The sequence below is a fragment of the Odocoileus virginianus genome, unplaced genomic scaffold (assembly GCF_023699985.2).
Source record: "Odocoileus virginianus isolate 20LAN1187 ecotype Illinois unplaced genomic scaffold, Ovbor_1.2 Unplaced_Scaffold_4, whole genome shotgun sequence".
Classification (NCBI taxonomy): domain Eukaryota; kingdom Metazoa; phylum Chordata; class Mammalia; order Artiodactyla; family Cervidae; genus Odocoileus; species Odocoileus virginianus.
Genome location: NW_027224266.1, coordinates 677,263 through 690,542, shown reverse-complemented (window position 1 = coordinate 690,542; position 13,280 = coordinate 677,263). Strand labels below are relative to the sequence as shown.

Genomic DNA, 13,280 nt, shown 5'->3' with positions numbered 1-13,280 from the left:
TTGTCACTGCTCTGCTGGGGCCGAGGTCCGACTGGCATTCTCGTGAGGGATCTTTGGAGGGGATGGATAGCTCTCTGCTGCAGGAGCCTTTCCAAAGGAAAGCCTTCGCTCTTGCCTCCATGGTTCGCTGGAGATCTTTTGGGAGGGCTGCTCCCTGCTTGGCATGTGGCAGTGGAGACGCTCCACAATGCCAGGATCATCTCAGTCCTTTCTGTCAGGGCCCATCTCTGTCAACCAGGGAGAAGCCTGTATAGGGTGATGGTTCACTCCATTTTGCTCCTCTAGCTTGCTGGAAAGTGTGTTCCCCAACAACTCCTGCCTCTCCGGTCTGATGTTAGGAGCTCAGAAAAGGCCTGTTGACTCCTCACCTCCCCACCAGCCCTGCCCTGGCTCCAGGTTCCTATGGTTGTTGGTATTGCTGTCGCTTTTGGTAACACCTCACATCTGTGCAGGTGAGCCCCAGATGCCTCCTCTCTGACACCCCAGAATCTCCCAGAGATGTCAAAGCCTAGAAGGTAGGCAGGCCTGTCCTAGGGAAGGGGAAGTCCAGTGTCCTGACAGCCTGACCTTGAGCTCATTCTCTCATTGCAGGCTGCCTTCTCCTCAAGGTGGGTTCTTACAGAAACCCTCACATGCCACATAGCTCCCAAGCATCAAGCTTCTGGAACCAGAACCTTAACCTGCCTGGGTTAAGGGTGACAGCACAGTGTACTCACCTTTCTCCACTCAGGGAAGTATAGTTTCATGACTAGGAGCCAACTCCTTGTTCCTCCTGCTAAAGAGATAAGCAGGAAAGGCCTCTTTCAAAGAGTACCTTCATCTCTGTAATTTACTTTAACACATCACAACTTCTCATCTTCTTCTTGCTTGATACCTGACAAAGCCCACCAGGCTGATTGTAAAAACAATCTGAACTCAACTAAATGAAAACTTCCCTAAGAAGAGAGCTGGCTGCTCTTAGAGGGCATTGGCTGGCATAGGGCCATGGTGATACGTGGCTTTCTAGCCAGATGTCAACGTCTGTTTCCAGAGAAAAAGGCCCTCCACGGAGCTCTGCTTAGGACCATTTCGGGGCTTGTCCCCATGCTGTCATCCCCAGAATGCATGGAGTAAGGGCAATGGGGAAGGTATATCAACCCTCTACTCCTGCCTGAGACAGCTGTCTGGGTAACAGTGGCCAGGCCGAACCCTGCCACAGGCTTTTTATACTGCTTGGCCAACTCAGAGCGTCACCCTGGTTGTGGTTCTCCTGTAAGTTCATCCAGGCATATCTAGGGCCAGAGCTCAAGGGGTCAAGGTTGAGTTGCCCTCATTCCTTTCTTCCGCTAAGCCCCACCTGGGAGAGGACGAATATTCTAGGGACAAGAGTCTGCGTTGCCCTTTTGCCATCCTCTGTTGATGGTCAGATGATACTCAGGAGAGCCAGAACTTGGCAGGATTTGCAGTATGCAGCTCTGATATTTATTAATACTGTTCTTCTGATGTGATTGAACTTTCTCAACATGCTCCCTCATGCTCAGGCTTTCTTCTAACCAGTGGTTCTCAGTACAATCCCAAGACCAACAGTACCAACATCTCCTGGAAATTTGTCAGAAATGTATTCTCAGGATGTTCACCTTGGACCTGCTAACTCAGAAACTCTGGCGGTGGGGCACAGTAACTGGTGTTTTAACAAGCCCTCCAGGGGATTCTGATGCAAGCTCACTCATGTTTGAGAACCACTAATCCTCCTCTTCAAATTTGGATCCAGTTAGCATTGGACTTATTATGCTTGCTATTATCTTGTAAATTTGAATGACCTGTAATATAGGTAATATCATCATCCCCATTTTATAGGCAAGGGAACTAATGCCCAAGGACGGCATCAAATGATTTACTCAGGATCATGGGGCTAAAAGATAGCAGGCAGAAGTGGGATTTGAATTCATATCTTCTGACTCCAAATCTAGGATTCTTTACAGACTTACCACAGGAAGGAACAGAAAGATCCACACATGTACTATGTAATGTGGGACTAAATAGGACTAACCTCTAATAAGAGTGAAGTTTTGGTTTGACATGTTTGGAAAAAGCATCATCCCATTCTGACAACTTTGGGTTTTATAAGCCCACTTACCATAGAGCTTGGTTTGTTGTTGTTCAGTTGCTAAGTCGTGTCTGACTCTGTGACCCCATGGACTGGAGCCCGCCAGGCTCCTCTGTCCATGGAATTTCCCAAGCAAGAATACTGGAGTGGGTTGCCATTTCCTTCTCCAGGGGATCTTCCCAGATCAGGGATCAAACCCACATCTCCTGCATTGGCAAGCAGATTCTTTACCACTGAGCCACCAGAGACCTTGGTTATCACCTATTTTTCATCATCTTCCACAAAGTGGATGACACAAAGTGATTGTGTCTTCTCTCAAGGGTAACATCATTTTCATAAGCCTGCTTATGGTTCAAAGGAATTAACCTCTCATGGTAGAGTTTGGAGCAGCTCAGTGGATTGGGGACGGATGACAGGTATTTTTTCTAAAGGTAACTTATTGACTCAGGAGTGGCTCTGGCTGTGGATGGCATTCCCTTATGGCTATGCCCCTAGACAGCTGTTCAGTGATGCGGCTGGCTGATCAGTCTTGGTGTTCTTAGTTCTCATTAGTGTCCAAATGGATGAGCAACTATCTTGTGAGGTCCTTCTGGCATGTAGGCAGTCTCTCATAACCCACTCAATATTAAATTCACTCTGAGGTGAAAGATTTCAACACTTAGATTAGGTCATTAGTTAAATCAGTTCAGTTCAGTCACTCAGTTATGTCCAACTCTTTGCGACCCCATGGACTGCAGCACGCCAGGCTTCCCTGTCCATCACCAACTCCCAGAGCTTACTCAAAATGAGTCAGTGATGCCATCCAACCATCTCATCCTGTCATCCCCTTCTCCTCCCACCTTCAATCTTTCCAAGCATCAGGGTCTTTTCCAAAAGAGTCAGTTCTTCCCATCAGGTGGCCAAAGTATTGGAGTTTCAGCTTCAGCATCAGTCCTTCCAATGAATATTCAGGACTGATTTCATTTAGGAAAGTTAAATACTTGATGTTTAATCTGCATAATGAATTACTGTTGAGTTCCAATCTTGAGTGACCAGACTTCAGTCCTCAAATAGTTAAGAAGTTTTAGTTCCTCCAAGCCCCTATCTTTTCTTGTACAAACTGCTGGGACTGACTGTGAGAATTTAATGGGCCAGGGTTGTGAGGACAGGGTTCTGTGAGGAAATGCACACTCATGATTGTAGAGTCTTAGCCAGAAACTAGTGCACAGTTAATAGCAAATACAAATCTGAGATTTACCAGAGGAAAGAAATACCCTTTCTGCTCATAGGTCCCTGAAGAGGCCATCTTTTAGTGCAGTGCTCTTTGGAGGAAAAGTTATGCAGCAGAGTCTGCGATGTGGGGAATGCTCATTTCATTCCTCTGGTATGGACAGAAAGGTAGATCCACGTGTCTCCTAAGTGGCCTTTCTGTGTTTCAAGTGAGTGAAATAAAGAAGCCTTTCCCCACTTCTTAAGTCATGGTCACTCCTTTGGTGCTGCTCTAAATTAATTTTGCTCACTTCTTTATTTAAGCCATGAGAAAATAATATCTTTTGGGTTTGAAGTTCGACTAGGATTAGCCCAGCACCTCAGGGTTAGTTTTATGAGGGTGAAAAGGTGTCCATGCAACCGCTTACCCTGCGGACTTTCTCCAGTGGAGGCAGGGAGTAGATTTGGGATTTGCAGTGTCATTGAAGTTGTGGGGAGCACATAATTAGGACAGCTTCACTCCAGTGCCGGGGAGAGATTTGCCAGCAATCAGGCCCAACTTTATGAAAAGAACAGTTGGGTTAGTATAGGGGCGTGCTTTTGATAAATGCTCTGTTAAGAGAGAAGCCTGGTTGTTGTTTTTATCTTCTGGCTTAAAACTGTTTAGTTCTTCCTCCCTTCCCCCCATCTACATGTGAGAATACATAAATGCTTAATTTTGTAGTCATAAGTTTCCCTACTCTTGTGTCTTTTTGAATTTTGAAATATGCAGTATTATCCCCAGAATACTATGTAACACAAGCAGAAAAATGTTACAATGGAGAACACAGTTAATTCCCGTTTAAGAAGTTCTAAGATGAAAATGGGACCTTGTAAAACAGACTTCAAAGTCATGGTGTATCACTCCAGAAAGTTATGCTTAAGGCTACTGCAATTCAAATTATGCTTTAATTTCAGTTTGCTCAAATCATAGTGCTGTATGCTTTTCAACTCGAGAGGATGCAGTTGGTTCTAGAGCACAATTCCAGTTCTGCTGGATGGGATTGGTGTCAAGGAGTTAACTCTGGCCTGGCACTATTCTTAACCAAATCAAAGCCTGGCTGCTGCTGCAGCCGCCTCTCTCCAGGGAAGGGAGAGGTGTTGGCGCTGGGAGCCCGCAGTAGCCGCAGCGTTTACTCTCCGCCCACTAAGAAAGCGCTGGTGTGGTGGGGCGAGCACTCGTGCCTGGGTTTTGGATGCAGAGCAGAGAGCCCTGTCTGGTGACTCACGCCCACGCAGAGGCACAGCAGTGCGGTGGGCTGGGTGTTTAATGTTGCTGCTGTCTCTTGCATGAACTGGACAGGAGCGGCTGGAGGCGATGATGCGCAGGTCTCTGGAGCGCTCGCAGCAGCTGGAGCTGAAGAAGAAGTGCTCGTCGGGAGGAGCATCACTGGCTGCCGGGCCCGGAGGACGTGATGGTGAGTGAAAGACTGTCCCTGCATCACAGGGCCCAGTGGGGAGATCTCGGGGGGCAGGAGGGGGAGACTGTGGGCAGGCCAGCACCCACAGGATCTGGGGGTGCTTTATACTGGTCTGCAGGTACCTTTTTCAGATGTGATGTTTAAAGCTTGCCAAGCTTCCTGTGTATGCATTTCTTGTGAAGGAGATCTGTTCATTCTTCTTGCTTGCAAACAGCAGTTGATACAGTAACTGGGCTTTGAGGTAAAGCAAAAGAAAAAGCAAAGAAAATGACTGTAGAGCCTGGTTAATTGGATCCACCTAGCAAGCCCAGAGGTAACCTGATTTCAGGGAAGGTCAATGGCTGTGGACTAAGTCATGGCTACAGCTTGACTGGGAAAGGCTGAGCAGCAGTAACCCCTAAAGGGGGGCTGGGGTTCTTCACTCCACATCATTTATTTCTGTTGCTCTTTCAGTTTTGTTTCAAGGTGACTTATTTATTTCATTATCCAGTTCATACTCATCTTTAAATTTTCAGATGTTTAATTTAATGTATGGATTGTTACTAGTCCCTGGGTGGCTTTGCCATCTTTTTAGTGTCTTCTTTTCTGTGTCTGCCATTATGTTATGCAGGAGTTGTATACCAGCTCTTTCCAAGAGCAAATGGGTTTACATGTGTGGTACAGTTTCTTAGGGACTTCTCTGGTGGCTCAGAGGATAAAGCGTCTGCCTTCAATGCAGGAGACCTGGGTTCGATCCCTGGGTGGGGAAGACCCCCTGGAGAAGGAAATGGCAACCCACTCCAGTATTCTTGCCTAGAAAACCCCATGGACAGAGAAGCCTGGTGGGCTGCAGTCCATGGAGTCACAAAGAGTCGGACACAACTGAGTTATTATATTGTTCTTACGACTGAAGCGACTTAGCATACACAACCTTTTGTCAGTGAATATGCTTTTCTGTTTTAATCTGGAGAAGTTAACAACCCATCCCAGTTACTTTTTCTAATTTCCTAATACAAGCTAGAGTCAACCAGAAATTGGAACTTTTTTCTTTTACCTCTCTTCGGTCTGATTTTTTTTTTTGCTGTGTAGGTGAATCAGGAAATACCCCACCCCCTCCTCTAGGTTTAGCAGCCAGCACCCTCCCTCTGGACCCAGGGACCACTGCCGCCGCTGCTGAGTCAACCAACGGTATATCTGAGCATCACTGTGCCATGGCGTTTTGTGATGACTGTCCCGGTCACCCTCCTCCATCACTGTGTCTGTCTTGAACACTTTTGCAATTGATTTCTTAGAACTTTTTTTCTAGAGATACAAATGACGTTCCCATATTTCTTTATTTGTCTTCATGGAACATGCATGCCTTACATCCTAGCACCCTGGAGACATTTCATCTTTAGCTCACTAACTTCTGCCTTGAAAATGTTGTCAGTCTTTGGCTTCTGTGCATTTAGATCTTTAACACTCTCATGTATCACTGGTTTTAGGCATTAAGTAGTAGTGTATTTCAGTCACTTATGGTCACCAAAACCTATAATTATACAGTGTTAGGTATGAATGTTATGGATTCCTATAGAGGCATTTGAGTTTATCAGTACTAATACTGTGAATCCAGACAAGGAGATAAATTGGCTTCGTTCTTGATTTCCTCTCTCTAACAGGCTCTCTGTTTTGTATACAGGCCTGGGAAACTCTTAGGGTCTAGATCAAGAACAGAACTAGCAAAACCTTGCTCCCATTTAATGATGATTTCAGGAATTCAACTCATCTTTGGCTGGCAAAGAAAAAACAAAATGTAAAGGATACAATATTTACCACCTACCCAAAAGGTCAAATTATAGCAGTAGGAATAAATATCCTTGGTTTCCAGCATTTCTTTGACAAAGAATAATTTTTATTGATACTACTGAATAGCAGAGTCTTTGCTGCCTGGACTGCACTCATTGTCCTGTGGGCACTGGCCTTCTGCCCACAGAAAGGCGCAGGTAGAATTGACAACTACTCCTTGGAAATCACACCCAGGGCCCCGGGCCAGGGTGAGGTGTGGTATGTGACCAGAGCCCTCATTTTAAGGGAACACCCAAAATCTCAGTAATCAAGATAAAAGAATATTTTAATCAAAATCACTGCAGAACAATCCATGATGAACAAACTATTGAATTTCCAAAGACTAGTACCATGCTGAGCCATATGGGAGCCTGAGGCAGAAGGGGAAATACGTATCCCTAGAGACATGATTTTATGTAATTTCTAATCGTTATTTTTTTCAGAACATTGAAATACTTGAAAAACTTACTGAAACACTGAAAAGTATATTAAAACTCTTAACATTTAAAGTTTAAGTATTTTATTTATACCCAAACAGTATCATTTTACTGCAGTCTAAGTTATTTAAAAATTATTTAGAATCATCAGTTGGTCAGGAGAACTTGTCACGCATGGCACTTCTTTCATCTGAAAACAAGATGAATAGAAGAGCAGATTTTGAAAATATTATTGATGAGTTTGCTTCCTTTAGAGCAGGGGCCACGCATCTTTCCTTTTGCCTAAAGCTCTGACACAGGTACTGTTAGCACCTCTCCAGTTGTTGTGATGATTTCCTTTACAAGCCTGCACCAAACCCAGAACCACATGTTGAAATCCTAACCATAAACAAACAGAGCCTTTTGAGAAAGGGCCATTGTGACCCCGTTTCTTGATAAGAGCAAGAAACCAACTGCTAAAGGTTGTTCTGCTTTAAATACAGCTCTTTGCTTTACAAATTACTCCTCTCTGCAACATGAGCTCTAGATAACCTCAGAAAAAGTCCGGTTTCAGCTCACACAGTCTCAGTCAGATCATAGAACATTTGGCAGTGGTGATTGGTCTCTCAGTCCAGGTTGGTTTTGTTTTCGTGTGGTCTGAATATACTTAAAAGTCCATGGACACAAGGAAATGGTTGGCTTGTGGGATTAGCATGGCTTTAGTTGAACAGTTGAGTGAGGTTGAACATTTGAAATGAAAGAAAAGCACAAAGTTGAGCAGTGAAAGAGAAGAACTTGCTTCAAATGGATGGGTGCTGTGGCCCAGGCCTTCTCAGACATGCTCAGTAGCGAGCAGGGAGCTGGAGGCAGCGTGCTGTGCCACAGTGGTTTTAGAGGCATGTGGATGAGGAGAGGAAGAACACCTTGGAAAATGTGTTTCTTGGTTGAAGAGTGGTGTGAATACCAATGTCTTTAATGCGTTTCTCTGCAGCATGTGACAAACTTTCAACATCAACCATGAATTTGCCAAAGCAGACGGAGCCTCCCATGAGTAAGCGCCTGTCTTCATCCACTGCGGCAATATCCTATTCCCCAGACCGAGGCAAGTGAACGTGTAGACCTGGTCTCTCCAGTTTTCTTCTTTCTAGTGTGAGCATTGGTGTTAATGTCGGTCTTTGTGAGAGCCCCTCTTTTGAGCCTTCTTCAAATACCCCCAGCATCCTAGCCTTGTGATCTGTGTGTGGAAGCCTGTGGGCCTCACTAATGGGACTTTGGAAAGTGGCATTGCTCTTTAGAGCCAGGTCATTGTTGGAAAGGAACAGGAGTTAATGCTAGTCTCCCAGTCTGAAAGAGACTTCCGTTTTCTACAGTGCACATAGACGTTATCGTGGCCTGGAGTTAATTGACCAGTGGACAGATGTGACTGTTAAAAAAGCAACTGCCCAGTTATTGGTGTGCTATTGTTGGTTAGCCAGACACAGTGGGATTGATGAGGCAGAGGTACATGGGAGACTCAGATATGTGAAAAAATGGGGCTCTGTTCTTGTCTGTGATCTGTAAGCCTACTCATTTCTGTTTGGAAAAGAGAAGTTCAGAACTAATATGAAATCTTTAAAAGGGTGAAAGAATGGGTGGCATTTTCTGTTTTGAGGCGGGAGATGATGGGTATAGGACAATGCCAGTTTCAGAAACTGAATAGATTCAGAATCAGCCATGTTCTAATGGAGGCTCAGAGAAGGCACTGTAAGTCTGAATTGATACCTTTTAGAGTATGTAGGTTAAGGAAGGGAGGGAAGCTCTCCATGCATTAAATGCATTTCTTAGCATCAGTGAAGAAGTGTCTGGTGCCAGTGGCGTACTTAACATGTCGAGTCATCACCAGAGGGTAAGCAGGATGATGTTTGTGACTTTGAAGATGCCAGTGACTTTGAAGATGGCAGTGTACCTTCCTGGTTTTCTTCCTCTGGCTTTAACTTTGCACCTCTAGCACAGAGGTCTGTCCTGTGTGTCAGAGAACCCATGGGTGTCAGTGTTGATGATTTCTGATGCAGTTCATGGGTAAGTGCTAGAAACCTTGAATTAACTAAGAGTTGGATGAGAAAACATCTACATGCTTTTAACTCTATGTATCTGTTCTATTTGTATGTCCTGTATGTTTTCATTCATTCATATGATAACAAATTGATGTTAAATTCATATTTGCATTGATTAATGTATAAAGATAATCACTATGATATTTATGTATTGTTGGCCGCTCAGTTATCTGCTTGTGGATTATTAATTGAAACTTTGAAATTCCAAAACCATTTTTCTGGCTAGTGGATATCCAAAAACTACGAAGTAATTGAAAAGTTAATCCATTATCACACAATATGTTCCAAACCATCAAAACGACATTCAGTCACTAAATTTTAGAGTATGAATACTGCTACGTAACTTCCATTAAAGCTGATAATTAGTTGGCTATTTTTATGTTTCTTATTTAATCTTTGCCCTTGTTTATATGGGAAAAAGTATGAAAGGATGCACATTTCTACATTAACAAAATCAGTGTGTTATAAAAATTTTCATTTGATTCCATCCCTCAGCTCATCGCATGCACCTTAGTCCCATGGAAACATTTCTTGTTATGCGACTGTTGACACCCACACAGGCTTCTTTAGCCAGAAGCAGAAGTACACTCATGTTCTCTGAGCAGGCCGGTGACTCAGGTAAAAGAGGCCAAGCTGGTGACACTGAGGAAGGTGCCCCAAGTGGTATTGGTTGGCCTATGAGTTTTTCCTGAATTTTTGTATCTTGCTTCCCATTCCCTGGCTTCATGAAATGTCTTCAATGGTTAATAACATTTTCTATCCACCAGTGTCTTACTGTTGCTATGTTCCTTGTCTTTCAAGTGTTACAGAGGTGAGTAAGTTATTTTATGATTGAGGGCATGTGGATTAGGAAAAGAAATCCATTTCATGAGCTCTGGAGGTTAGTAGACTTTTTTAACCAGACAGTTTGGTAAAAATAGCCTATACACTGCAATCTCAGAAATCCCGTAACTAGCCCTACCACTTACTAGCTCTTACCACTTTGGGTAAGTTAATTAACCTTTCTAAGCCTCTGTTTCCTCATCTATAAAGTGGAGTTATTTTAAATCGGCATGAGGGTTAAATGAAATAGCACAGTTCTGGGCACAGTAAGCACAAATATCTAGAGCCTCACTACTCAGGCTCCACCAGACCTGCACACTGAAGTCCAGGAAACACTGGGCCACATCATCAAAGCCTTTCCTTGACCAAAGCAGATCAGACTGTCATGGCATGGTGAATGGGGACTAGCATTCTCTGTTTGCAAATAACGCCATGCCTACATTAGGCATGTCAGGTCTCCATCTCAGTTCCCAAGATATAGTGTATTCAGTGAGATAACATATAAATGACATATTGTCCTCTACCTTGTTCTGTCTGTTTACAGGTAGTTGTGCAGAAACAGCACAGCAGAGAATATATAAAATGGCCAATAAGCACATGACAAGATGCTCAACAGTCTTAGTCGTTAGAGAAATGCAAATCAGAATCGTAATACCAAAATATGAAATGGTATTACGATTCTGATTTGCATTTCTCAAAAAGATAATACAGGTGACTCTTGAACAATTTGGCAGTTGGGGGTACCAGCCGCCTCAGTCAAAAATCTGCATATAACTTTATAATCAGCCTCTGTCTTGGTTCCCCATACAGACTCAACCAACCACAGATAGTACTATAGTGTTTACTATTGAATAAAATCTGAGCGTAAGTGGACCCATGTGCTTCAAACCTGTCTTATTCAAGAGTCAGCTGTAATACATATTGGCGAGGATGAGGAGAAATTACAGCCTTTGTACATTGTTGGTGAGAATGTAAAATGTTGCAGGCACTCTGGAAAACAGTCTGGCATGTTTTTCAAAATGTTAGAGTTACCACATGAACCAGTAATTCTACTCTTTGATGTAGAGTCAAGGAAATTGAAAACATACACAAAGTATACAAGTCTTAGTATTATTCATATTAGCCGCAAAGTGGCAACAACCCAGATGTCCAACAACAGATGAATGGACTGAAAAAAATGTATTTATTTATAAAGTAGAATATTATTCAGCTGTGAAAAGGAATGAATTACTGACATGCTACATGATGAACCTTGAAAACATTATTCTCAGTGAAAGAAGCCAGGCAGAAAATGCCACAAGTGATATGATTCTATCTATATGAAATGTCTGGAATAGACAAATCCAGAGTGACAGTAAACAAGTGGTTTGCTAGAGAGGGAGGGGAGTCAGTGCTTAATGGGCACAGAGTTTCTTTTGCGGAGATTGAGAATATTCTGGAATTAGACCATAGTTATGGTTGCACAACCTCTGAATATACTAAAAGCCACTAAATTGTATACCTTTAAAGGGGTGACTTTATAATATATGAATTATGTCTCAAACAAATAAACAAAAAATTCCTGGAAAGTAGGAAGTATCCCCATTTTGAGAACAAAGAATGCATCAGGAGTACCACTCCTAGGATCGATGATTCTCTAGGAGGTCTCAGAGCTATGATTTATCGCAGCAAATGGCTACAGAGCAAAATAGGTAAAGGGAGAAACTGCATGGAACAAAGTCCAGGGAAGAGCAGGCACAGGCTCCCAGCATCCTCTCCCGGTGTAGTCACACAGGACACATTCCCCCAGCAATGAGTTAGGACATGTGTGAAGTGTTGCCAACCACAGAAGCTCATTATACACTCAGTGCCCAGAGTTTTTATTGGGGGCTGGTCACATGAGCACCCTCTGCCAGGTCCATGCTCAAATTCCAGACTCAGAAGAAAAGCACGTGTTCAGCATAAATCATAATGTTTGTACAAACAGCTTAGGCACAGTGACCTACTTATCAGTTAATGGTGAGAACCCTTCTGAAATCCAAGTTTCCAGAGGCTTACAAGGGTCAACCTTATAAACAGGCCCTTCCAAGGACAGCAGTCAGGTCTGCTATGTTAACTCTCTCTTGTACAAGGGAATTGACATTTAGAGAGATTAAGTAACCTACCCAAGGTGAACCAGCTATTAGGTGATGGTGCTAGGTCCACCTGGCACCAAAGCCCAGATTTTGAATTCCTGAAATGACCTAGACTCTTCAGCATTGAGCATGGGAGTCTTTTAAGATAGCATCTATTCCGCATATACTAGAAAAAGTATGGCAGTGTTTTGAGAATGTGGATTGCTCGTGTCACGTTTTAACTGAAATGTGGTGTTCTTCCCAATTCTCTGCTTTCCTTCAACTTTTCCGTCTGTTCTCCCTGTCTCTGGCTTTTATACTGTAACTCTAGTATCCCATACCTGTCCGCGTGTAGCTCCTGCTGGCTCCCTTAAATCTTCCTACAAGTCTTCTCCCACTCGAAACGTCGAGAGGAAGAAGATCACATCTACATCTGGTGGAGGAGATGCTGGGAAAGTCGCCCCTGCCGGAGTGGAGGCCTCTCCAGTAGGTTTCTATCCATTCACCTCTTGGGACTGGGTTATCTTACACTGTGATTATTCCCTGCACTTGACCTGGGGTCTGTTTCCATCAGTCTCCAGGGACTGCTCAAGGAAAAGATTTGGTTTTAAATGGTACCCAACCTTTGAAAATCCTGTAACTTTTTGCACCCTCCTAAATCTTACTGCCTTGAAGTAGATTTTCAAAACCCTCAGAAGGAGGTTGGGGGTCAGAAAGAATGTTCCGAGTGCCCTTTCTCTGCTTCTTTAAGAATGTCTGCTTCTGGGCCAGTTTTGCTTCTACAGGCAACTAGAACTGAGGTTCTGGGTCAACTTTCATCCACATCAGTGGCCTTTGAACATTTTTGTTGTCTTGCTAACACCATCAGTAAGGCAGATGTTGAGCAGTATCCCCAATTGTGTCTGTTTAGAAATTATATATGCCATATTACTTTCATTAGTTACCACTTGCTGTGTAACGAATCACCCCAAACCTTAGCAGCTTAAAGCAAATGTGTATTACCTCACTGGTTCTTTGGGTCAGAAATTGAGGACATCATAGCTGAGTGGTTGTGGTTCAGGGTCTCATGAGGGTGTGGTCAGGACTGCAAGCAGCTAGGACTGCAGTCGTCAGAAAACTTGTCAGGGGTTTTCCAGGATGGCTCGTTCATGTGGCTCTTGGCAGGAGGCCCCCATTCCTTACTGCATGGACTTCTCCATAGAGCTGCTTGAGAGTCCAAACAACATGGCAGCTGGCTTCCTCCAGAGCAAAAGATCAAAGAGAGAGAGAGACCAACTCATGCTTGAGGAGAAGGGAACTAAGCTCCACCTGTTAAAGGG

The 13,280-nt window shown here is 43.7% G+C and overlaps 1 protein-coding gene across 19 annotated transcripts in view; it reads left to right on the top strand.

Annotated features, from left to right (window-relative positions):
• Window positions 1–13,280, top strand: part of MAP7D2 (MAP7 domain containing 2) — a 98,841-nt gene that overhangs the window by 49,299 nt on the left and 36,262 nt on the right. For 5 of the 19 annotated variants that reach the window (XM_020914397.2, XM_020914405.2, XM_020914395.2 and 2 more), the window contains exons 4-8: window positions 4,617–4,731; window positions 5,803–5,901; window positions 7,945–8,055; window positions 9,542–9,664; window positions 12,293–12,447. In XM_020914397.2, the coding sequence (XP_020770056.2) occupies window positions 4,617–4,731; window positions 5,803–5,901; window positions 7,945–8,055; window positions 9,542–9,664; window positions 12,293–12,447 (603 nt within the window). The remainder of the gene's footprint in view (window positions 1–4,616; window positions 4,732–5,802; window positions 5,902–7,944; window positions 8,056–9,541; window positions 9,665–12,292; window positions 12,448–13,280) is intronic. The other 14 variants (XM_020914410.2, XM_020914402.2, XM_020914411.2 and 11 more) reach the window with 10 other exon arrangements.